This window comes from Panthera uncia, chromosome D1, assembly GCF_023721935.1.
Source record: "Panthera uncia isolate 11264 chromosome D1, Puncia_PCG_1.0, whole genome shotgun sequence".
In the NCBI taxonomy this organism is placed as follows: Eukaryota; Metazoa; Chordata; class Mammalia; order Carnivora; family Felidae; genus Panthera; species Panthera uncia.
Window position 1 is genome coordinate 45,489,169 of NC_064808.1, and position 26,510 is coordinate 45,515,678.

The window sequence follows — 26,510 nt, forward strand, 5'->3', positions numbered from 1 at the left end:
GAACAACTGGGACAGATAGGTGCATGGGTGCACACACACAGACACACACACACACACACACACACACACACAGCCCTAGTCCTGACCTGGAGAGATCCTGTATGAACATCAAGTAGAAAGGATCAGGATGGGATTATAGCAGAGAGAGAATGCAGCATGGAGCCAGGGGGCTCAGTCCACCTAGGAGCAGTTAGCAAGGTGGCTGTGGGTGTTGCTGCTGTCACTGGGGTGTGGCCACAGGTTTGCATGTATGGATCAGAGGGCTGTAGGGTTCTCATGGAGCATGTGTGTCTCTAGACACACATCTGAGATCTCTGGACTTTGGGGGCCAGCAGGCCTGGCTTCATGGATGTGTGGAGTAAACAGAATAATGGTCTCCCAAAGACACCCATGTCCTAATCCCTGGAACCATTGACTATAGTATAGCACGTGGCAATGGAGAATTAAGGTTGCAGATGGAATTAAGGTTGTTCTCAGCTGATTTTAAAATAAAGAGATTATCTTGGCTTATCTAGATGGGCCCAGTGTAATCACAGGGCACTCAAAAGTGGAAGAGAGAGGCAGAAGAGTCAGAGCCAGGGGGATGGCAGCGTGACAAGGACTCCACCAGCTGTTGCTGCCCTTGAAGATGGAAAAGAGCCATAAGCCAAGGCATGCAGGCAGCCTTTAGATACTGGAAAAGGCAGGAAAACAGATTATCGCTGTGAGCCTCAAAAAAGGAACACAGTCCTGTCAACACTGTGATGTTAGCCCTGTGAGACCTGCATCAGACTTCTGACCTCCAGAACTATAAGATAATAAATGCGTGTTGTTCTAAGCCACCACATCTGTAGTGCTTTCTTCCAGCAGCAATATTCACATTTAGGAAACTCCTGTGTGTGCAGCCTCTGCACAGGATCCCAAGAAGGCTGGAAAGGTTCTGTGCTTGGTTTAATGCTCTACCGTTACTGTGTTACAATTCTGAATAACTTCTGAATACCACCAGCTTTTCTTTCTTCACTGGGCCCCCCATATTATGTAGCTGGTCCTGGGGGACAAGGGGGAGGGCTCTAGGGGGAGAAGCTGGGATCATATTTGCTAGACCATGTGTGAGTTGCTACCCAGGGGCTGCTGATTTTCACCAAGAGCACCACTTGCCCCCTTCCTGGGTGCCAGGTGCTGTGCAAACTGCTTAACATGCATGTTCTAATTTAACTTGATCCTTACATCTCTAGGAGGTAATTACTATTATTTCTGTTTTATTTAGGAGAATACGGAGTATTTGCAAAGGTAAGAAACGTATTGAAGTTCCCACGGGTGGTATGCAGCAGAACCAGTATTTTTACCTGGGTCTTGTGTCTTTAGGACACTGCCTCAGCACCCTGGCCCTCCTCTGCCCCAGTGAGTTTTTCTAGTTTGGGATCTTAGCTCTATGGAGGTGACCCAGAAATCCTCCGTGAGGGCTGCCTCAGGACAAGGAGGGAACACCCTTACTAATGATTCTGCTAGCACCCTGGAGATGTTAAGCACACACAGTTGGGGGGAAAATACTCTTTTACTAACGCACTCGGCGAAAACAGTTCCAATTCTTCGTGTTAGGCTCTTTATGGGCCAACAGTATCCTGTGGGCTATTCTTAAAGATAATATAATCTTGAGCTATATTAATAGAAATATACTGTCTTAAAAAGGGGAGGTGATAGTTTTGTCTGTTTTGCCACTCAGATCACAACTGCATAACTGGATTTTAAGGGATATAGAGAAAGAAGAGGATGTTCAGAGGAGAACAAGCCAAGAGGAAGTGGGTAACACGACAAACAGATGCAGTTTCTGCTTAGATTATAAAGTGCTGTTACGAGCTGGTTGACCTCCAGCAAGTTCTCCAGCCTCTCTATGCCTGAGTTTCCTATATGCAAGCTAGAGATAGTAATACAGAGGTTGAATGGAGAGCTCTCAGAACACTGCCTGACCCATAGTCGCTGCTATTTAATTTTTTGTTCCTTGTATCATCTGGGTCTTTGATCTGTAAAAGAGATGGCTTGGGGGACATGACCATGACTTTAACTACCTGGAGTCCTGGAGTGTGGACAAGGAGCCACGTGGACCAGGCCATCAGCCCCAGCACTAGATGAGAGGAGGGCCAGGCAGATCACATAGAGGGATTTCACCCCAGCTCCAGAGTTCTGGGTATCAGAGGCCCAGGGCCAGGCTCTGCTGGAGAGCAGAGATGCCCCATCTTCCTTTTCCTGACTTAAGGGGCTCACCTTCCCCTACCCCACGTTCTCCTTGCCATGGGCCTGACCTGTTTACCAACAGACTCACCACATGGAGATGCTCGGTCTTCTCTACCAGAGCCAGCCTGCTTGTTCTCTGGGCAGCTGTCCATGTAGCCCCCAGGAGTCTATTTTCCCTGGGTTTCCAGTAAGATGCTTTTAGGAACAAATGGTTTCCTGCTTCCTTTACAGGTGTTTACATTTCAAATGACTCTTTTCCCTCTTGTCCTACTTACAATCAACATTTGATATTAGCAGATCCTTTCTCGAAATTGTATAATCACCTGAAAAACGTTTGTAGAAGTTCTCCCTCTGGACTAAAGCTGGACACTCTGATGATCACATCTCCTTGGTAGTTTACCTGTCCGTGGTTTCTGTGCCAAAATCTGCACTCTGACCAGATGGGTCTATTTCTCTTGCCTTGCAGACTGGTAAAGCTCTCAGTTCTCAGGTGTCTGCTGTCTCTTCCACAGCTGGGCCAGATGTGGTATCTTGCCAGGTCCCAGAAGCCTCTGGGTATCCCCACCCTGCCTGCCTCCATTTACCCCTTTGGCTTTTTGGAGGATGCGAGAAACTGGATAACAAACAGATGAAGTTTCTGCTTAGGTTATAGACTGATGTTTGAAACTTGGGTTCCAAGGCCAGGTCTCTCGTTTACAAACTGGTTGACCTCCAGCAACTTACCAGCCCCTCTGTGCCTTCCTTGTAAAAGAACACGTTTGTGTTGTTTTAAGGCCCCAAGTTTACAATGATTTTTTACAGCAACTCTGTTAGTGTTAGGAGACTCATACAGTCAGGGAGTGAATGTTTGACTCAGTGACTCCTATTCTGTCAGCTCATGGTAGAATTCCCACCCACAGGGCTTTCATGGGTCTGAATTAATTCTACTCTTCATCATTCAAATATTTATTTATTTATTTGTTCATTGAGCCAGACACTCAATAGTTTCTTCTCTGTGCTGACCATTGTGTGAGGCAGTAGGGATACTGGTGAGTAAAGCAGGTGTGGTCTTACACTTATGCCGTTTAATTTTTTTTTTTTTAATTTTCTCTTAATTTTAGAGAGAGAGCATGAGCAGGGAAGAGGGGCTGTGTGTGTGTGGGAGAGAAAGAGAGAGAGAGACGGAACCTTAAGCAGGCTCCACACTCAGCACAGAGCCCAACATGGTACTCAATCCCATGACCTTAGGATCATGACCTGAGCCAAAATCAAGAGTCAGGAATTCAACCAAGTGAGCCATCCAGGTGCCCTGACCTCATATGGTTTATAGTCTAGCAGAGACACTGCTGTTTGTTAAACAATCACAGAAAAACACATTGCAATAGCAAATAAGTGGCATGCAAGAAAAGCGAAGGATGCTGGGAGAATCATGGGACATCCAATTCCAGCCCAGGAGTCATACTTGTTCTCTCTTTACTAGGTCTTGTGTGCTCTCTCAGAGCAAGGAACTGAACTCACTCAGCAACCACAGAGAGGTGGGATTCTTTGTGGGTTGATGTTCACACATAGTCACGTAATCATACAATTAGAAGCCATGTGTTCAGGTATGGAAGAGGGCAGTATAGTTGAAGACATCATGGACGAGCTCAAGTCTGCATCCTCCTGGCTCATTGTTAGAGTTCTGTGTCTCTAGTGGTGACCATCTGTGTCTCCATCTCACTGACAGTGTCCTATTCCAACTCCATCATTCCCGCTGCCCCAGACTCCTGCCTCCTGCCTCCTTGGGGTATCTCACGTTCAACCTCCCCATGAGAAAGAGCTTGATGGGGTTGCTGGTCCTTCTTCAGGATTGCCAGATCTGGCTACACAGAGTCTTGAGTGAGGCTTCCCTGTATGCTGACAGCCAGGCTGTTGGTAGCTACTTGGGGCTCAGGAATAGGTCTCTGGTCCCATCAGTTATGAGCCAAGTGATGAAGCCACAGGACAGAAGACCCAGACACCCTTATACAAGGAGTCACTGGGATTGTTTATCCCAATGGGAACAATGCAACAGGAAGAGTTTAGGCTTCGGGTGCCCAGCAGTGTTTATATTTGCCCCCATCATCCTACTAGACATACTGCACCCGTTCCATCTTTCATCAGAGCTGGCAGCCTGGAGTAACTTATGTTTTGTGCCCCCACCCCCAATCAAGTATCTGGGTCGTCACAACACCATTGTTTTGCCAGATGCATCCCTGGGTGAGAGTGAGAAGGAAGATACAGACCCTAGTTTAACAGGGATTATGAGTACAGGCTTTGGAGACAAATGAGGCCAGGTTTAAGCCCTGGAAAATAACTTACTGTCTTAACCCTAGTTCCCTCATCTATAAAATGGGGATAGATATGTTTACCATATAGGATTTTAAGAAGGAATAAATGGGGGCGGGCAGGGGGAGAGTAAAAATATCCCTACATCTCTTAGCATGGTTTATGGCAAATCATGAGCACTCAGAAAATGGAAATTATTACTATTATAATTTCCAAATATTCTGCATGGGGTCCATGGGCAGTGGGGGTGGCAAGCTCCACGCAGTCTCTTAGCTACAGAGGTCATGGAGATATAGATGCCAGAGAGAGTAGAAGTCTTGACTGTCCTCATGCTCAGTGAGAATCCCTACATCGACCTATCTTTAGGTTTCATTAAGTCCAGCAGACTGGACGCTGGCAAGCCTGGGAGACCATCTAATCTGGAAAAGTCTAGAAGATGCCAACAGTGTACCCAAGTAAGGCCAGAGGAGGATCAAGCAATTCCTGTGGGTGCAGGTGGTAGGGGGGAAGCTGGGGCGAGGATACTGACGGCCTCAAAGGGCCAAGAAGGCAGTGTCCCAAGGTTTATGTTCTAGGTGGTTAATGGTATCTCTGAACCCTCGTGTGCTGACCATGGCTGCAGGGAGGGCTGCTTGGGAGAATCCTGGGAAGGAAGAGGGGCTGGGGACCCTTGGGTACCTAGGTGTGTCATCTTCTCACTGCTTGGTCCAAGAAGGTCCCTTCCCTACTCCCAGAACCCTAGCATGGTGGACCTGGTTACCCCTTGCACTGGCAGCAGCATCAGCAAACATTTGACTTTGACCTTTATTCTGGAAGAAGTCTACCCACTCTCTCACCCTCAAAGCAGCCTCTTTGAATTATCACCAGATGGACTGGGAGCTTGTAGGTTTGCCGAGGTCATAGGGAGGGGAGAATCTACTGACGCCACATGTAGGCGGAAAATCCACTGATGCCACATACAGGTTTCTGGCTGCTGTTCTGGGCAGCGCCCGTCTGCCAGGAGCCTAGGTTGGCCCTGCTTACTTGGCCACTGTCTCTCACAGGCAACAGTGGCACTGAGGCTCTTGATATAAATGTGCCTTATGAGCAGCTCACAACAGTCTCAGGGAGCTCGGCCGAGAGGCCCTTACTTAGCTGTTCCCACCCCGCATCGCCTTCTGTGTGCAGTGATCGATAAAGTTGAGTTTATCATGACCATCAATTCCGGCTTATTAGACAGCCCTAGTATTCGCTCTCAGAAATGCCTTGTTTTTATCTCTAGTGGAAAATGGCTCGACTTTGAACAAGAATAAAAGTAAAAAGGGAACTTTTATGGCTTAATTTTATGGAGAATATGCCTCTTCTCAAAATGAGTAAGGAGCAGGTCTTGTACAGTCAGGCTTTCTCCAGAAGCATCAGGAGAGAAAGGCCGGTTAGGCCTGTGTGGCTCCTCTGACTCTCATGTCTTCTGGTCCTTCTCTGGGGAGGTGAGCAGGGGAAGAGGCAGACACCCACAGCAGGTGGGGAGCAGGCTCTGGGGGGCAGAGGGTGTGAGGGCCAGACCCTGGAGGATAGAAGTGCTGGGCTGGGGTCTGGAACAATTCTCTTCCACAGCAGTTCTTGAATATGTATTCCTTTTGAAAGCCTTGGGCTGCCCTGGGCAGGCAGGCTTGTGTCCTGTGTTCGGCAGTGATGATGGTGAGTGTGACCGGCAGGTATGTGGACCTCTTGCCTAGCGTACTCTTCTGCCTCCTTCTTTATGCCTCCTTCTCCAGCAATGCGAGTTCTGCTTCAGCGTCGAGATGACAATAGGAACCATGACTGTGTGCCGGTGTCTGTGTGTTGGGCACTTTGAAAGGGTAGCGTCAGTGTATTCGGCGGATGCTGACTGAGTGCCTGCTGCGGGCCAGGCACTGTGCTGGGCAGTGGGAGCGCAGTCGTGAGTGAGCAAGCTCTGTTCCTGCCCCCAAGAAGGTTAGGGACACTGTCGTCTACTCATCGGGCAACCTACTGTCCCGCCTTGCTTGGGACTTTCAGGGCTGAAACTGGGAAAATCCTGGGCAAACCGGGACATTTGGCCACCTTGTGTAATCAAGATGGCAGTAAGGGGGTGTTTCTTGTGGCATTTAGTGGTGGCCAAATCCAGGTGCTGGATGGGAGGGCGGGGAAGTTTGCAAACTCTTTCCTTAACGAGGTGTCTTCCTTTCACCACATGGGAGGTAGAAGATGCCGAATTTTATAGAGAAAGACACCTAGGTGATCATTTCTTCTGCCTCCCTCATTCTAGGATGGGACATACAGAGAAGTGAAGTGGCCCACCCATGGTCACGTGGCAGCTTGGGGCGGAGCTCGGCCTGGGTGGCTTCATCCACCCTCTAACACTCTTTCCCTAAAAACGGGCCCATCTTGTCTTTCTTTTCTTTTCTTTTTTTACATTTTTTTAACACTTATTATTTATTTTTGAGAGAGAGAGAGACAGACAGAGACAGAGAGCAGGAGTGGGAGAAGGGCAGAGAAAGAGGGAGACACAGAATCTGAAAACAGGCTCCAGGCTCTGAGCTGTCAGCACAGAGCCTGACGTGGGGCTCGAACTCACGGACTGTGAGATCATGACCTGAGCTGAAGCTGGATGTTTCACTGACTGAGCCACCCAGGTGCCCCTCACCTTGTCTTTCTTATCCTGCCCACCCTTCCCCCCTCTCTGCTCAGCCACATCCATATTTGGGGTTAGGTTCAAATAAACTGAAGGGTAAGGGAGCTTGCCTCCAGGTGTAGAGAGAGAGGCCAGGGCAAGGCAGCTGTTGCTGGAGGGACCCTGAGCGGCTCCCAAGAGAGAAAAGGAGGAAGGAAGGATTTAAGGAGGTCAGGACGTTTGGCCTGGAGGGATCACTTAATTACGGTACAAAGAAACTTAGAACTGCTGGAGACAGAATGTGAGGAACTGGGGCCATAAGTTCCGGGGAGGAAGGACCCTGCTGGTGGAGAGAGGCCCTGACTCTCTGACCCAGGGAGGAGGTTTGCAGAAAAAAAGGAACCCTCCGGGGTCAGTGGCATGCATATAAAATGTCGGCCTTCTATAAAATAAGCAGCCCTGTTAGCTCTGTTTAATTCCAAAAACTTACTGTGTGGGCAGACTCTGGTTTAAGGGTAGAAGATAGCTCAGCAGCAAAATACAGCCCTGGTTCTTGGGGGGCTTGGTTATAGTTGGGGAGGCAGACAATAAACGCCCACCATTATGATGTATTGCACTAGGTGTTCCATTCGGAAGGGCCTGCGTAGAAAAACCTTATGTTCAAAGGAGTCTTTCACATGGAAATGGTGATCAGAATTTAGCTTGTAAAAGAAAACATTTCCATTCTGCTTACGGAAAGGCCATCAGGAGTTGACCTATAGCCCTGGGGGTTCAAACCATCTAGTGGGCCTCGCTGGTACTGGGAGAAATTCAACTTGGTCTCCTTGGGAGGGGGTAAATGGGGAAGGGAAGAAGGGAAGGGAGTAGAGGGTTGTTAACCCCCGGCTCAGGAAAATCCCTACGAACCACCTGGATCTCTGGTTAGTGGGGCTCTGAGGAACCCTCTGGAGAAGTGCTACCAGACACAGGGTCACAGTCTGCACGGCTGGTGGGGTTAGTGGGAAGGACAGCCAACATGTACCACTGTACCGACCTTATTGGGAGCTGTGCACTGCACTTCATAAAAAAACAATGATACAAAGTCACGTGCCAGCAGTTTGGCCATATATTGTATTATTTTTTAAATGCAGTCAGTGAGTGGGTTGTATCTTGATACTTTTGTCAGTTTTCATGCCTACGGAAAGGTCAGCTGCTAGTCTTGATAGCTATAAATAGGCTCTAGCCAGGGGCGCCTGGGTGGCTCAGTCGGTTGAGCATCCAACTCTTGGTTTCAGCTCTGGTGGTGATCTCGCGGTTGTGAGATCGAGCCCCGCGTTGGACTCTGTGCTGGGTATGGAGCCTGCTTTGGATTCTCTCTCTCCCTCTTTCTCTGCCCCTCCCCCACACACATGCGTGTACGCTCCTTCTCTCTCTAAGTAAATAAATAAACACTGAAAAAAAAATGAGCACTAGCTAGAGGAATGGACTTTTGGCCACAAACTTTCTGATGGCTGTTCGAAAAATCATTTTCACAACAAGAAAAAATTTTTTTGGAAAGGGTCTTGATGAGCTTAAGGAGGCCTTCCAGTCTTTGTCCTTCATTAAAGTCCCTCCCTCTACCTCCCCACCCCCTTCATCCCTTCTCTGCACTTCCATGAGCCAGTTGCTTTTCTCCAGTCACAGCACTATTCCCTCAGCCCCACCAGGCCTTTGCACGACTTGCTTTTTCATACCATTTAAGAGTGTAACTAAATCTGTCTCCTCCCAGAGCCCTCTTCTGACAACTCCTTCTGGAACAGCTGCCAAGGCATCACGCTGTCCTCTTACCCTGCTTTACTTTTCATCTCAGTACTTATATGAAATTATATCATTTGTTTGCTTCCATGTTGACCTGTTTCCCCTGTCGAAGTGTAAGTGCCGTGAGGACAGGTACTTTGTCCTTGTCCTGCTGTGCCCTTATTGCCTACAATAGTACCTGCTTCATGGAAGAAGCTCAATAAATATTTATCCCATTAAATACAAGAATGAATGCCTTCTACGATGCAAGTCTGTTAACCTGGTGGTTTTATTAACATTTTAAGTATGAAAATAACATGGACACAAAGATGGGGACAAAACATAAGAGCCTCTTAAATACAGAGAACACACTGAGGGTTGCTGGAGGGGGGTGGGGGAGGGGGAGGGACCAAATGGGTTAAAGGGCATCAAGGAAGACACTTGGGTTGAGCACTGGGTGTTATACATGGGGGATGACTCGCTGGAATCTACTCCTGAAATCATTATTGCACTATATGCTAACTAACTTGGATGTAAATTAAAAAATAAAAAAAAATAAGATAAAATAAAATAAAATAAAATAAATTGTAAGTATGAAACAGATTTGGGAAGAGGCTCAACTCTTTTCCTTCCCCCACCTCTCTTTGGTGAGAGAGAAGGAGAGCTGGAAATAGAATGGGAGAAGTTTCTGTAAATTTCTGGTAACCATAGAGACGGTGATTTTAGTTTATTAATCTCCTGCTCTTAAGCAGGCTGGGGCCCCACGGTGATTTCTCCAAATTGCTCAGCCCTGGTTATCCTGCAGCCTTCCTCATTAAGGAAGAACAGGCCCATTCCTATCCTGCAGCACTTTAATTGCCAACAAGCAGAAGCTCTGTACCATTATGCTCATTATTGCATGTTCTAACCTGGTTGCACCTCCCACTTTGGAGCCATACACCATGGTCACCAGCCCTGAACCCCTGGAGCCTCCAGTGGCAGGTGATGGGAGTAGACAGCCTCCTCTCTGAGCCCAGGGCCTATAATTGCTGCTCTTCCCTTTTGTTCAACTGTCCTGAAGACAGGAGTCCATGACTTCTGGAATAATGTTTCGTTTCAGCCCGAGCAGGGCACCCACCATGGTTTCTTGCCCATAAAGGTGATGCTTACAGTACTTGTGTGTTCCTCTCCCTGCTGGGAATAGCATGTAGACTTTTAAGATTATGCTCCAAGTCATTTGGGAAAGAGACCTCCAAATGACTTCAGGGTTTCAGGACAACTAGGGGGGGAAATGAGACAGTTAGAGGTAGTCTCTCCAGCAACCATCTTTCCCTGAGGGAAAAACCAGGTATAGATGTCAGAAGACCATAGTGTGATTCTATCTTGGCAGCTGATTCACGGTGGGGACTCAATCTCTCTGAGCCTTAGTGACCTCCTTTGTGAAATGAGACGAGACCTGTCATTCTGTCCCTCATTTGTGTAGAGACTCTGACTGTAGCTTCAACCTGGTCTGGAGTCTGGTTCCTGGTGATGAATGAGAGGTAGGAGAGGCCCAGGCAGTATGCCTTCTGCAGTGAGACAGAGTGGATTCTGGCAGAAGTCACTGGAAGGGCACATCTTTTTCTCCCAAAGAAGATCATCTAAGGTCTGCTCTTACCTAGATGTTGGCTGCCATTTTGAAAAAACGAAGACTTTCCTTTGGTCGCATTTTCTATCCTATTGGGTTTAGAAAGATTGAGCCATTCTTCTAACAAACACTTGGTGACTACCTGCTGTGTTCCAGGTACTACACTGGGTGTTTACGGCACAACTATTCAGCTGGGATGATTATTGACAAATCCAGACTCTGTTGTGGTACAAATCCATTTTAATGGTTGTGAGCCTGTCTGTTATATATTTAGGGCTTGTCTTAAGTATTAAAGAAGAGGCCCTGGGAAGAATCTGGACTCCTGAGCCCTCCAGCAAAGCTGGAGCCAAGACATGGGGTGGGTCAGCACCTGGGGTGCCCCGCATCTGAGTCACGGATAGATCTAAGAGCCTGGCTTTTCTACTTTGTAGGTGCCGCAACCTCTCTTTCCCCGATAGCCTGCCAGAGGTGAGCATCGTGTTCATCTTCGTCAACGAAGCACTCTCAGTGCTACTGCGCTCCATCCACTCAGCCATTGAACGCACACCTCCACACCTGCTCAAGGAGATCATCCTGGTGGATGACAACAGCAGCAACGGTGAGTGCCTAAACTCCCTTGAGCCCTGCACCCTGCTCTGTGCCTGACATCTCAGCAGAGGGTTGAGCCTCTGTTGGGGGGGGGGGGGCGGTTCTCATTTTTTAAGGCTCTCTACGACTGCTCCTTCAATGAGATGTTGCTTCAGAGATGAGAGATTCTTGATGGTCCCGGGTCTGGAAGGTTCACTCCATAGGTGTACCCTCTCTGCATCTTGAAGGGGCCTGGTCCCCAAGCTTTTCCTCATTGGCTGTCCACTCTCTCCTCTAACATTCTAGTGCAGTGTGGGATAAAGAGCCCTGACCCCCACCCCCACCACATGCACAGTGAACATTGCACCACGTGCACAGTGACTCTTTTCTGTGAAGCATCATTTCAGTTTGTGGTATCCCTTGGCCTCTTCCTGGAAGATTGTTGGTGTTGTCTTGGCAGTGGTGGTGATGATAGCAGAGATGTTGATGGTGCTGGGTGTGGTGCTGGTTTGCAGTGGTCTGGTAGTGGGGTCTGGTAGTGGGCGTGTAACATGGTACCAGCAACAGAGCTGTAAAAAGTCTGTCCTCTTTGCTGGATGCCCTGCTCCCTGTTCCATCGGCCTTCGCAAAGCCTCAGGTGGCCCACAAACACTTGTTGAAGCCCTTACCCCTTCTCTCTCCCCTTCTCCAGCCATGCTACCAGCTACCTCTTTCCCTTGGGGCACATTCTGGGGCCTCTGATACCTACATATACCAACCACCCCATAACATTTTCCAAACTTAGAGACCAGGTACTGAGATAGTTTTAAAACCAGTGCTCTTGATAGGATGATTAATATGGATGTGCTTTGGATAATGCACGATACTAAATACTAGACTGCTAGGGCACAGGATCAGAGAGTCACTGAGCCTGTGTTATCTTTAGTGCTTTCTCTGGTGTCAGGTAGTAAATTTTCCAGTGAATCGTTGCTATAATGAGAAATTCAGATGGGCAATTTGTGTTTTGTTATCAATTAAAGCTGAAACATATCAGATAATTGAAATATATTTAATCTCAATAAGCAAATTTTCTTTTTCATTTTATCACCATGTAGTAAGAAGTGTGGAGCAGCTCTGTGAAGCGGATTTTAGAGCTTTCTGAAGGGCAGTGCTTACGGATCACTTGACTCTAATTGTTCCGTGGTTGTAAAGGGAGGAAAAGACATCAGAGAGTGGTAGCAAACAGGCAGCATAGTTTTAAAGGTGATTGTTAATGCAGGAGACAGGAAGGGGCCCAGCCTCTGCTTCTCACGGCTACTTGCTATTATCTGGCCTGTGTCCATGGAATGGATGCCTGAGCGAGTGGCGAACAGCTTGACTAGCCCACCCGTGCACCCTACCTTGCTGCACCCAGGCCTGCTGGCCCCTCTCCTCTTACATGTGAGAAGGTAAGGGATGAATGAGCCATCCTTTCAAGGGTGAGGACATCCCCCAGTCACGAGGTATCCTTAGGCTCTGTTGTGCTATAGAGGTGGGTATGAGGATCAAATGCAAGATACTGGCCAGAGAGATATTATGAAGGAAGCATCTTCCGGATCTCTTGACTAATAGGCTATGGGCAGATGAAGCAAAGGAAGGCTAGTGAATTATGGCTTACTTTCAAGCCAGGGTGGCTCTGAGGATGATGGTGCCTTCCCAGGAGAGGGAGGAGAAGGAGCGGTGGGGCTCTTCAAGGATGGAAGCTTTCAAACCCTGAGCTCTAGGGAGTATTATGCTGATGGGAAAGTTAAGAATCGTGACTGTGGTGGTAGTTACCCAAAGCTGCATGTGACAAAATTGCACAGAGCTACATACCCACACCCAAATGGGTACACATCTTACTGGAGAGATCTGAAAAGCTCCGTGGATGGGGGCAACATCATATCACAGTGTGATATTGGACTGTAGTTGTGTAAGATGTTAATGTTTTGGGAGGCCGGGTGAAGGTGTGTGGAACCTCCTTGTACATTTCTGTGTACTTTCCTGTGTTATCTGTAATTACTTCAAAATATAAAGGCTAAAACAAACATCTCTCTCAGAAGATTCTAATTCAGTAAGTTTGAGGTGGAAACTGGCCATCTCTGTTTTAAAAAGCATTCTTGGGATGCCTGGGTGGCTCAGTTAAGCATCTGACTCTTGGGTTCGGTTCAGATCATGATATAGTTCATGAGTTCAAGCCCCGAGTCTGGCTTTGTGCTGACAGAGCAGAGCCTGCTTGGGATTATCTCTCTGTCTCTCTCTCTGCCCCTCCCCTGCTATGTGCACACACGCTCTGTCTCTAAGTAAATAAACATTTAAAACAAAAATAAAAAAGTAAAAAGCATTCTTAATGGCTGTGTTGCATAGCTCTGGTTGAGAACCTCTGGTTTAATGAGTAAGATGTAGCTTTGCTCTTGTACACATGAGTTCCAGTCCATGATGTGAAGGGAAAGAACTCTGAAGTCTCAAGACATGGGCTGTAGGGTCCTCTCCACCATTGGATGAGTGACCATGACGTCTCAGAATCTTCATTTCTTCCTTTGTAAAATGGGAATAATAATCGTCCCTGTTTGCTTCACCTGCCTGACACAGTCAAGCAAATGACCAAATTGAAGGCCATCAGTGTTTACCCCTACCCACCCCGCCCCCGCATTCCCAGGAGACTGCCACATAGCTCGCCAACTACACAGCTGGAGCTCCAGAGAGGGAACCGTGGGAACGTGAATTTGGAGTCTTATGCACAGAATAATTGAAGCCACTGCCTGGGAGGAGATGGTGGCAAAGAAAAGAGGGAAGAATAAAAATAGAAGCTTGAGAGAATACTGAGCGTGAGACATTAAAGAGTCAGGAGGAAGAGGGTTAGCTGGTGAGAGACGGAACGGGAAAGGGCAGGAGAATCTGGAGGATGATGGATTCTGTGGACAGAGAGAATTCCAGAAGTGAGAGTCATTTATTTGAATGAACCCACAGACAGGTGGGAGGACGCAGAGTCTGGGAAGAAGCCTCCGTATTTGGAAGGTGCAGCAGGAAGCTTTAGGAAAGTATCGGGGATGGGAGCTATGGAAGCCATTTAAAGATGAAGAGCAGACAGGGAGGTTGCTTTTCTCTGTCAGGGATTTTGGCTGCAAGAGAGAATCAGATTCTAATGATTCTGGAGCAATGTTTCACACACAAACACACACACACACACACACACACACACACACAAATTTTAACCATAATCTATAGTAAGAAATACGTGTACATCATGACCCAGGAGGACACACCTACTCATACTCATAAAATAGCACACACTATTGAAACAAAACTTTTAAGAAACAATATTGATATTGTGATATCAATAGAAAATGTGATATTTTCTATTATAGTCTGGTTTATGTTATTCAGTTGTATTGCACTGTATGGTATGGTATGGTATTGTATTGTATTGTATCGTATTGTATTGTATTTCTTTTTTTGAAAGGCAGGTTGTTCTCAAGACCCTGACTGCACATTAGAATTGCTCGGGGAGCTTTTACACAATCTGGGTGGCCATCTCTTGGCTCTGGTAATTCCATTGGTCTGGGGTGGGGGTGGGGGGTTGCCTGTGGCCTTTGAGGCCAAGGTGTGGAACAAGGCCTCTGACGGCGGAGGAGAGGAGGGGATCCCGGGCACAGAAGTGAGGGCTGCCTCTGGGAAGAAAGGGCCCATCTCTGTACCACTCAGGAGAAGCAGATGGGTGAATAGGGAGATAGCTGGAGGCAATGAGGGGTACAAGAAGGGGTCCCAGTAGGCTGGCAGAGTAATAGTGCTCAGTCCCAGTACCCTATAGCTTGCAAGACCTTGGGTGGGTGGGGGGCATGTTGGGAAGGGGACTGGTGGCAGCTGGGGTTGCCCTGTGTGGAATGGGGCAGGGAGGTGATCTGGAATGGGTCTCCTCAAGACCAGTCTGAGCTGAGCTCTCAAGAAGGGCAGAAAAAACCCTGGAGACTGTGGCCCTTGAAAGAGGTGAGCCATCATGCTTAGCAAAGGGCTTAAGGACCCTTCAGACCAGACCAGCCCGACTTGGGGGAAGGTGGCTAGGACGATATCCTCCTGCTCAGGCTCCATTTGGGACCTGCTTCTCTTGGGCATCATCTCGCTCAGCACAGAGCGAGATGTTTATTTCATGTCAGGCCAAGTCAGTACAGTTCCACAGATGTTTATGGGGCACCCAGCCTAGGCCAAGGGCATGACGGGAATCTAGCCCCTGACATCAGAGAGTCCTGCAAATAAATAAAAGGATATGAAACCTAATAGGACTCCTGTTTCTGGTCTCAGGTCTGCCACTTCCTGGCCGTGGGTGCTTGCCTTGGTTTTATGTGCCCTGTGGGGATTTCAGGCCCTGCCCTGCCCTGCCTGCCCCATAGTCACCAAGGATAATGACAATGGAAGTGAGTGACAGTGAGGTAATGGCAGTGAAAGGGCCATGTAAGCTGCAAGGTGTGAAGGGTGCCCCCAGGGTGAGTCTAAATGACAATAACAACAACTTCAACAACAACAGTAATAATAACAGCTGATGTGTAACCACTACTTAAAGGCAACTCTTGCTTTTCTCTCCCTCCTGAAACAGTATGCTCTGGTGGGAAGAACGCAGAAATGGGCCTTTGGCCAGCTTTTCAGTTCCAGCTCTTCCTAGCTTCTTCCTGGCTACGTGCTCTTGACCTCTGTGAACCCTATTTTTCTTATCTGTAAAACTGGGACATGGAATTCCTACCTCAGGGGTTGTTCAGAGGCTTGAATGCGATAAGGCATGATGGAAGGGGCATCTGTGTTTGCAGCTCTAAATGAAGCGGGAGTATAGAGCCTTCGGGACATCTCCCCAGGCAGTGTCACACGTTGTGTGTGTGCTGGTACCTCGTGTCCCCCAAACCCCTCCTCCACAGGCATTTCTTTTGCCTTTTTTAAAAAATTGGTTTCAAGAGTAGAATTTAGTGATTCATCGCTTACATATACCACCCAGGGCTCACCCCAACAAGTGCCCTCCTTAATGCCCATCACCCGTCTAGCCCATCCCCCCACCCCCCACCTCCCCTCCAGCAACCCTCAGTTTGTTCTCTATAGTTGAGAGTCTGAAGGCATTTTTGTTTGGGGTCAGGCTTGTGTTTCCACAAACACAGGAAAGGGGCCGTCAATGACTGCCTTCTTTATCCAAGCCTCTCTAGATCTTTAGCTCTCTCCCTCAGAAGCCAAGGGCTGGAGGCTCTGCAGATGGTCCTTGTATGAGAGTCTGAGTCCCTGTTTTCTGCCTCCTTAGCAATATCCCAAACAAGCTCCACTCTTTAAGGGGGCGGCTCCTGTGTAGGATGTGGTCATTCTACTAATGTGGTCTCAGACTTTAGCGTTTGAGCTTGATGAAAAATACAGAGATTCGTGCCAGGCGCATTCTTGCCTCAGGACATTTGCACTTGCAGCTCCCTTCACTTGGAAGGCCTTTACTGCCGCACAGCTTCTTCTTTTGCCTCTTTAGGCCTTTGCTCAAATCTTTAAAATAGCACCCTGGAGGGGCGCCTGGGTGGCGCAGTCGGTTGAGCGTCCGACTTCAGCCAGGTCACGATCTCGCGGTCCGTGAGTTCGAGCCCCGCGTCAGGCTCTGGGCTGATGGCTCGGAGCCTGGAGCCTGTTTCCGATTCTGTGTCTCCCTCTCTCTCTGCCCCTCCCCTGTTCATGCTCTGTCTCTCTCTGTCCCAAAAATAAATTAAAAAAAAAAAAAACGTTAAAAAAAAATTAAAAAAAAATAAAATAAAATAAAATAGCACCCTGGTTAAAGTGGCAGTCCTTACCCCTGTCACTCCTCATCCCTTCCTCGCTTCTTTTCTTCCACAGCACCTATTACTACATCTGTTATACTGTACTCACTTGGTTACCTTCATTTATTTATACCTTCTCGCTCTACCCATCTGTAAGTTCCATGAAGACAGGGACTTGGGGTTTGTTCATTGCTCTGTCTCCAGTGCCCAGAATAGTGCCTGGTACTTGCAGGGATGTACTAAATAGTGATTGAATGAATCAGTGAATTTTGATTCTGTAGGTCTGGGGCAAGGCTTGGAATCTGCATTTTAGTAAACTTCCCAGAGCATTCTCATGCAGTGGGACATTCTCTGGGAATCACTGTTCTAACTGTTGTCCCTCATCTGTACTGCAGCTGAGGACCTTGGGACAACAGGCATTTAAGCTCCCCCAGAGCAAGCCTCAGGCAGCAGGCACTGCTGGCTGGAGTGTTTCTTCCCCCGGTGGGGCCTTTGGGACCTCCCTGCTGCATCCCAGGGAGATGACGTGAATGGCGGGCAGGATGCAGAGCTTCTCTTGCTGTTACCCCCAACCTGGCCTGAACTCAGGTCCTATGCACAGAGTCAGGTGGCTGACCCCAAGCCTCCTCCCTTCAATGTTACCCAATGTCTGCAGGCATTCCTGCCAAGGTAGGCCATGCCCTACCTGCCCTGTAGCTCTGAGACAATGTCTCCCCTCCCTGGATCCTCATCCTGTTATCTCAAGAAATGGTGGGAACACGGCTGTGAGCCTCCTGGTTTTAATTACCATGCTCTCAGTGAATCCCAATAGGCCAATGTCTTTATCTGGGACTGAATGATTTAACCTTTATGGACCTCCAGAGGGAGGGAAGCACCAGCATTTGCAGCTGACAGAATCATCCCTGCCTTTGATTCTTGGCATTCACCTGTTTGTTCATTCACTTCATTCACTCATTCATTCATTCATTCATTCCCTCAACAGGTTTTTGATGGCCACTACTTTGTGCTAGTACTTTAGCACACAGCTAAGCATTTGCCTCTCCCCCATTGTGAGCTCATTCATGTGACGCAGGTATTCCAGTGCCTGGCACAGGACAGGTGCTCAATGAACATGAGCCTTTTCAGGTCCCCTCACCGGCTGTCCCAGAGTCACCATATTCCACAATCCAGCCACGTCCACTTCCAAAACCATTTCCTTTTCTGTACTTTCTGTGTTTCCTTTTTTAACTCGTGTCCTCTTTTGATAAACTTAAAAATCATACACCCTTCTTTTCATGCTATTTGAAATTTTAAAATGAATCTGACTGTTGTGACTAAAAGCATATCAGAGCAATGGCAATATCAAATATTCTTTTAAGAATACCATTCCCTGAGGTGCCGGGGTGGCTCAGTCAGCTAAACATCCGACTTCAGCTCAGGTCATGATCTCATGGTTTGTGGGTTTGAGCCCTGCATTGGGCTGTGTGCTGACAGCTCGGAGCCGGGAGCCAGCCAGCTTCAGATTCTGTGTCTGTCTCTCTCTGCCCCTTCCCCATTCATGCTGGCGTGCTCTCTCTCTCTCTCTCTCTCAAAATAAATATTAAAAAAAAAAAAAAGAATACTATTCCCTGGAGGTCTCAGTCTGCTCTTGGTTGGCAGTGACTTGGCCAACCTCACCCAGCCTGATGTGTGTCCTCTTCTGCCCTCCAACAACAGAATGGCCAGTTGCCAGAACCTCACACCCTTGAAGCTGGATGGTCTCTCTCCTGGGTGATGCATACCTTTCATTCATGGATGCAGCCTTCCCACTGGTCACGTTTGCTCGAAATCTTCAACAAATGTTGGCAGCATGAGTCATAGAACCAGGCAGCCTCCACAGACAGGGTAAATGGGGCTTTCCCTCCCCCACCATGCTGTTGGAGAGACAGACAGAAGACCAGAAGACCACCTGGCTCTTGGGAGGAAACTGAGGACCTATGTAGGACAGAGACTTGCCAGGGCCCTACAGTATGTGGGTGACAGAGCTGAGGTAGGACCTCGGGTCCTCTGACTCTCATGAGGGCTCTCTCCTCCACCCCATGCTGTGTCACTATGTGGCCCCGTGTTCAGTCTTCCTGCTGTCTGCACTCTATATGGCTGTGGAAGCCCAGCCAAGGCCAGGCAGGTTTGGTTTCGTTATGGTGCTCCGGGCCATTTACCTTGCTTAGCCCTCTTCTGAGAATGACTGTCCTCCCACAGCCCACCTCCTTCACCCAAATCAAGCTTCAGGGACCGTTCAGGTGGTAGCGCTTCCAGAAAGCCCTCCATCACTCTGCACTCTGCCTGCCAGCTGGATCAGGAAGTTCACCTTAGCACTCACACAGGCTCTGACTGCCTCCCTCACATACTATTTTTACTGGCTATTTACTCACGAAATTAGAGTGAGAAATTTAGCACAGGTTAGCCAGGGTGACCAGTGTTAGACAGGGTGCCACTCATCTCAGTGTCCCACCAACTAGCCTAGTGCTCAGCACATAGTAGTCACTCAATAAAACTGGTTACAAAAGGACATTCACAATCCCTTAGGGAAGTAGGTGTGGTTACCATCTCCGTTTCCGTAGAGGAGGAAGCTAAGTCTCAGGTGAAAATAAAAAGTGACCACGGCCCAAGGTCATAGCCAAGCCATGGTTAGATGGGGATTCACACCCAGGTCCTCTGGTCCTGGAACCCGTGTCTCTCTACTCGTCACACTGCAGGGAGGCCGGGGGCTTTTCTTTTATTTTTTGGAGGAGTGAGACTATTTAATTTAGAAATAAGCTTTGGACAGCCTCCTAATCAGAAGGGAGCCCATGAGTCTACTCTTGGAGAGAAAGACCATCATGGAGGTAAGGCCCCCACGTGGGGTGGGAACAGCATGAGAACTGGCACCAGGAGCTGGTCTTGTGCTCAGCTATGTGGACATAGGTTCCTTCGTGTCTGATTTTCCCCTGACAGCAGCCCACCCCGTTACTTCTTGCGGAGGGTAGATCAAATCCAGGATGACCCCCTCGCCCCCACGCTAAATAAAGTGGTAGACCTGTGTCCCAGAGTCTCACATAGATTAGCCTCCCCCAGACCCCTCCCAGGTACAGGTCCTGGATCTACCTCAGTGAAGGGCAGCTGGCAGGTGTGGACATGAGTGGTTCCTCAGGCTGTGTTCCATGCCCCCGGCTAGACCACCGCTCAGTGGGCTGCCTCTGCCCAGGGCTGGGCTTTGACCCTCACTTCTCCAGGCCTGGGCCTCTGACCAGAGTGACTCCCAGTGCTTCTGGGTAGATGAAGTCCGAATCAGGCAGCACCAGCACAGTGAGCACTTAACATGTGCCAGAGACTTTTCTAAGGATTTTTTTTAATAAATTAATCAGTGCTGTATGATAATGGTAAGAACCATTACGAAATCATTCTATATAATAAGGAAACAGGCACAGAGGAGTTAAGGAACTTGTCCAAAGTCACGCAGACATAGGATTTGAACCCAGGCTGTCTGGCTTCTGAGCTGACTCCCTCAACCATTAAACAGGCTGCCTCTCGTGCACCGTGGATCTCGGACTCCAAAAGAATTAATGGAATTTTGGCCTCATTCTCTGGAGAGAGAATGGCATTGGGCAACAGGGCCAGCAAAAGAGGCGAAGAAGGAACTTAAGAGAAGGGAGTGGCTGTCTCCTCAGCTGGAGCTTTGCCCGGGTTCAGTAGGAAGGAGACGTGTTTCATGGAGGCGGCTAGGCTTGTGTCGGGACTGAGAGGAAACTGAAGAGCCGTGCTCAGGTCATCTCGTGAGAGGGGCAGCTTCCTATTTCATTTGAAATGGAGAGAACCTGGCGTGTCTATGTGCGCACGTGTGTGAGTGAGTGGCTGTGACCCGGTGAACGTGCGCTGATGCGGTGTGAACGTGTGTGAGCAATGTGTGCACGCACGGGTGCACCTGGTGTCTTACTCCATTTGGGTGGCTTTTACACCATGTACCGTGTTTTGTACCAAAATACCATAGACTGGGCGACATTTGTTTCCCATGTTCTGGAGGCTGGAAGTTCAAGATCAAGGTGCTGGCAGATTCAGTGTCTGAGGAAAGCCTGCTTCCTGGCTTATAGATGGCTGCCTTCTGGCTTGTCCTCACATGGCCTTTCCCTGTTGCCTGTGTGTGGACAGAATGCAAGTCCTGGCGTCTTTTCTTATAAGGGGGCACTAATCCCATCATGCGGCTCTACACTCATGACCTTATCTAACCCTGATTACCTCGCAAAGGCCCCACCTCCAAATACTATAATGTTGGGGATTAGGACTTGACCGTATGGATCTGGGGGGTGTGCAGATTCGGTCCATCACACTGGGCTTCTGTGAGCAGTGGCGGGGGTGGGGAGGGGCAAGACCCACAGATAGTGGCTGAGCCACTTCCACCACTACCTGGAGCCACCTTCACGATCGTGATGAGTGACAAGTCATTGCACAACTGTGAGTCACTGTTATTTTTAATCGGTGGTAAGAAAATCACAGAGTAGTGACGAAGTAGAATCAGAACTCCCAGATTGCTTGCCACCAGCTGCTGGGTCCCCCTCCACCCCCTGTGGAGACCCCATCATCCCTTGGCCCAGAGGCTGCCTAATCATTGTTTAATGTTTCAAAGATGCTGTCCTACACAAGAGATACTCATTCCAAGCTGTAAAAATACCAACAGCTTTGCATGCAGCTGGAATAATTGCAAAAATAAAAAAAAAGCAGAGGAAAAGAATGGTCTGACAGTATTGTGCTTTATGGAGCTTAAAGAATCCCATATAGCTAATCTAATTACAACCAAGTCTCAGGCAGCTTAAAGGTGTTTATACAGCCAGGCACATGGGCTGTCGGCCCACTCAGCTGAAGGCTTCTTGTCACCACCACCCCCATGCCTCTGACTGGTGTGACTAGAATAGCCCACCCATAAGACTGGCAGCAGGCACCCGGGAACCTCAAGATGGAGGCAGCCTCATACTGAATTCTGCAGAGGTCCTGGAGGCTCTCACATTTACCCCGTGCTGCCTGGGGCTGCTCTGCCTGCCACACTGTTTGCCTCCAGACTGAGGCTTACTCTTGGCCAGACTATACGGATTCCTGTGCTCAGGTGTTGTCCAGCCCTCTCCCACGGAAATCGTATGACTTGTGAGCTCCTGGCTGCTCTGGGTAGTGAATGCCCACCCCTCCCTGCCCGACTCAAGCCCTGATCAATGCCCACCCCTCCCTGCCCGACTCAAGCCCTGATCCTAGGACTGGGACATGCTTCGGCCAGTGGCCATGGTGGTGGAAAGGAATCGGGTAAATATTTCTGGCCATTTCAGTTGTGTCTGTTTCTGAATAATCCTTGTAGAGCCACCACATGTGGTTTTGCGGGCTATGCCCTTGACCAGGGCACCCAGACAAGGGGCAAGTGGGGGGTTTAAATCTAGCCCACAATCTCTGTTCGCTAAGCCATGCATCCTGATATGAGTCTGTCAGAAATGCCTTTTCAAACTGGGAGTCTGAGGGGGAGTACTTTTCTGTGATGCACATCAAAGGGCCACGTGCTAATAGCCCAGCCAGCGCTGACTCTGCGGAGAATAACAGCAGTGTCTTTTTCCCATGGTGGACAGCATGGCTGTAACAGAGCTGCTGCAGCCTGGGGGTGTCCCCCGCACCTGCTGCCCTCCACAGCCCAGCCTTCCTTAACTTCCTCTGAGTTGGTCCTACACTGGACCTTCTGCCTCTGTGCTCTACCAGTCTGCCGTTCCCTCCTAGGATGGAGCCCTTACCCCCTGAGCTGGGCTCTGGCTCCCATCTAGCCTGGCCAACTCTCCTATTTGAGAGGCTTGCCCCTGCTCTTGGTACCCCCTGGCTGGGGCCCTGCTCCACTAGTCTGATCCACCTGCCTTCCCCTAACCTGGGGGCTGAGCATCCTTAGTGATGCCTGGATGTGCCGAGCCCCTGCTGACACCGCCTCCTGGACAAGCCCCAGAGCTCAGTCAGTTTCTCCAGCTCCAGTTCTGCCTGTTGCCATCTTCTTCTCTGTCCTCACCAGCCACTCTGCCAGGGTCCCAGCATGCCAAGTCTACCTGAGTCTCGCAGTAGTGTGGATAGCACATCACTCGTCCTGGGCCCCTTTGCTGATAAAGGAAGCTGACTTAGGGAATCAGAAACTCCCCAACATATTTCCCTGCCTCCCAAGAAGAGCCCCCAGGAGGGCAAAGAACATGCCCTCCTTAGCTCAGGAGCTCCCTGTAAGCAGTCTGCAGCAGGGGGACTTTGGACCATTTTGCTTTACAGACGAGACAAGATGACCAGCATTTGATTAACAGAGCCAGCAGGAACCAAATACAGGAAAGCCTTCTTCAAGCGGTCAGCCATATGACCATCTGTTGAGGGAGAATTTCCTGGAGTTGGAGCACTGAGCAAGTGTGGGAGGAGATCAGGAGCAGTCTCTTCTGCCCCTGGGTGAGGGGCCCTGTTGCCGCAGCTGGGAGTCCAGCTGTCTCTGGGAAAGGCCAGGGTCACACTACCCCAGCCCACAGTGTGGCCCACAGGAGATGTCTCCTTGTCCAGCCTATCTCGCTCAGCAGCTTGTAAAGACAGACCGGTACTGACGGTGTAGGTACTGTGAATGCAGGCACTACGGCCAAGCTGAGATCATCCCTCTGCTTTCCCAAACACTTAAAACCGCTGCTGATATTAAGTCTTCGGAGTCCGAAATGCCTCCTAGTGAGACTGATTTTCTGAAAGGCAGCCCCAGACCACACAGCAACCCAGGTATCCTCCAGCAACACCAGGGAAGAAAAAGGAGCATGTGGACAAGAGTTAGAGCTTGTGGCCACCCCAGCCACGGTCCAGATATGTCCTGTGTGGTACTTCAGAGCCTCCAGGAGGCCGCTGCTGCTATGGTTTGATGTCATGGTGGAAGGTTCTACGGGAGACACCATTGGGGTGGGGGGTGGGGGGTGGGGGTGCGGTAGAAGCCAGTGCAGATGACAACAGCAGGTGTGGACCTACCTACACTGCACATCACTAGAAATCTGCTCTTATTGTGATTGGGGGGAGAGATTTTTTTTTTTTTTTTAACCAGGGCTCTACTCTACACCTAAGGGCCCTAAATTGGGAGCAAGTTCTTTTTTTTTTTTTTTTTTTCTTCAGGGACTGCCTCACGTATCTGCTCAGGTCCACAGGGAATTGTGCCTTTGGAGTTTCTGCAGCCATTGACATGCATTCATTCAACAAATGGAGAAGCAGGTTCCAAGCTTTTTGCTGGGGAGGCAGGGGTGAACCAGGTGTGGCTCTTGCCTCTGACAAGCTTTAGTCAAGTAGACAGACTCTACAGCCCCCCTTTGGCACAGATGTAGAGATGAGATGTAGAGATGTAGAGATGCCTCATTTCTCCTTGTTTTTAGATGCTTATGCCTTGGGAGTTCAAGATGTAAGTAGAATTGTAGGGAGGGAAGCTCTGGAATAGAAAACAACCCCAGGTTTGTCAGATCAGTGAGCAGGAAGGTTTCGTTCAAACCACCACTAATGGAAGGCTATGTTTACTAGACAGCCCCAAGGCTGACTCTTGACTCATTCTGTGCTGCTGAAGCAGGGTGTTGATTTTAGTCTAACCAAAGAGGGCAGGGCCCGGCAAACGAGACATGTGGCTCCCTTTGTTTTCCCGTCCCTGGTCCCCATACTGTGACTTCCATTCCTTCCCCTGCCGCCCTGCCGGAGGTAGTTCTCCACTCAGCACCCGACCTAGGAACAGGGTGGGTGACCTAGCTCACTTTGTGGGTTGCTCTCCTTGCTAGATGGGCTTCTCTAGTGGGGCATTGGGAAACTTGAAGCAGGCAACCCTAAAATGTAGTGCAAGCCCCTCACTTTACTAGAGGGACAAAAGATCCAGAGAGGGTATGTGAGTTTCCCAGTGGCACACAGCTAGAGAGCAACCCTGCTCCAGCGCTTTGCTGTCTGCACTCATTCATCCAGCAAACATGCACAGAGTGTGTTCTTGTGTGTCAGGCATCACACTCAGCATCAGTGATGCAACAATTGGTCGAAACAGTTTCTGTTTCCAGAGAGCTCACAGCCCGGTGCAGATGATATACTGTAAACAAATAGCCGTTACACACAATGTGGTGGTAAGTGCCACCAGCCACAGGTGACAGGAGAGAGTGCTGAGGAGCCCCAGGGAGAGGTCAAGGTCATTCTGGGAGGACTTCCTGGAAGAGCTGGCATTTGAGCTGGGCCTTGGAGGTTGAATGGGATTTGGATAATGGATTTGAGAGTGGAGAAAAAGACAGAACTTGCCTCTGTTTTTGTGTCTTTCTAATAGACTTTAGGGAAGGAGTCAGAACGATCATGTATTGGGCACCTACTGTGTTCTAGGCACGGTGCTGCACACTTTTACACAGTGTCTTAATTTTTCTGGTATCTCTCTTCATCTTACAGATGAGGAAGCAGACTCGGAAGTAACTTAGCCCTGAATAGAGGCTTCTTCTTTGATTCCTTCTTCTCTCTTCCCCACGAGGCCTCCCCCAGTGCCTTGTGCCCCACAATGAATGTGATGATTGAACGAAAATGGGCACAGAGAGATGGGAATAGCGAGTTTGCAAAGTCGTAGGGAAGGCATCATCCCCCTTCCTTGGACAGAGTGTGGCTGAGCACACAGCTATTTAAGATTTCTGTCATCAGAATAAATGTCTTCCCATGCATTTAATTTATACCCACCCCCAGGCTGATATAATCTTAGCCTAAGTGAATACTAACAAGAACTTCCCCTTTTTCGAAGCATCTTTGATGTGTTACTTCATTTAACCCTACGACCAACCATGTGAGCTGGGTATTATTATTATCAAGCCCATTTCACAGACAAGAACACGGAGGCTCAGAAAAGTTACCAGTTGCATAGCTAGGAATGGAAGAAACAGCATTTGGGCCCGAGTTGGATCTGGCTGCAGAGCCTGAGCACTTAACCTTGTGATATTCAGGGGTCCTAGGCTCAGTTACCTACCGAGGCTAGATAGATAAGGTGAAAGGTAGAGGTGAGGCAATGAGGACTGGCGGGTCTGCGGTGAACAAGAGAAGGAGTCCCCGCTCAGCCAGAAGGGACCCCACCTCTTCCGGCCGGCTTGTTTCAAGTTGGAGATCACACTTTTACATCTGGTGGGCCGAACGAGCCACATGGGCAGGCCAGATACAGTCCTGGGCTTTCTGAGCACAGCCTGTGTCGTGCTGGCTCCCAGTGTGAGATGTAGAAGCTTCTCTGGAGAAGCTGTGTATTTCACACAGCCTTGGTGGAAACTTCTCCCTCTTGTCCCCTCCCCCTCTCATGCTGGCTGCTTTCCCACATCTCAGAAAGCAGCCAGTCCACACAGGCTGAACGAGCCACTCCTCCGTCCAGCTTCCCTTCATCGTGTGCAGTTGGAGAACTCGACAAGGCACAGGCCATGTGTGCACTTTTAGTTCCACTGATTCAGGGAGGCCCCTTCTGGGCTGATTGGCCTTTCAAAAAAGCACACAGTCAGGCAGTTGAGGTATGGATTTTGTGTGTCTGGGTGGTGGACTTGGAGGCTGTCCTTGAGACATCCCTGAATCTTGAGACCTTGCAACTTGCATCAGGCACCCTGGACCCGGGCCAGTAGTGGGGGAGGGGAGGGGCCAGTGGCCAGGAAAGCTGCAGAGGAGGCAGATAGTTTGAGAGTCACTTAGAGCAGCCACATGTCCCTCAGCAGGACATCTCTCAGGG

General features: G+C 49.2%; 1 protein-coding gene across 1 annotated transcript in view; it reads left to right on the forward strand.

Annotated features, from left to right (window-relative positions):
* The window catches only part of GALNT18 (polypeptide N-acetylgalactosaminyltransferase 18), a 351,293-nt gene that overhangs the window by 182,335 nt on the left and 142,448 nt on the right, over positions 1–26,510 (forward strand). Inside the window, exon 3 of the mRNA XM_049649955.1 lies at positions 10,901–11,067. Within this exon, the coding sequence (XP_049505912.1) occupies positions 10,901–11,067 (167 nt within the window). The remainder of the gene's footprint in view (positions 1–10,900; positions 11,068–26,510) is intronic.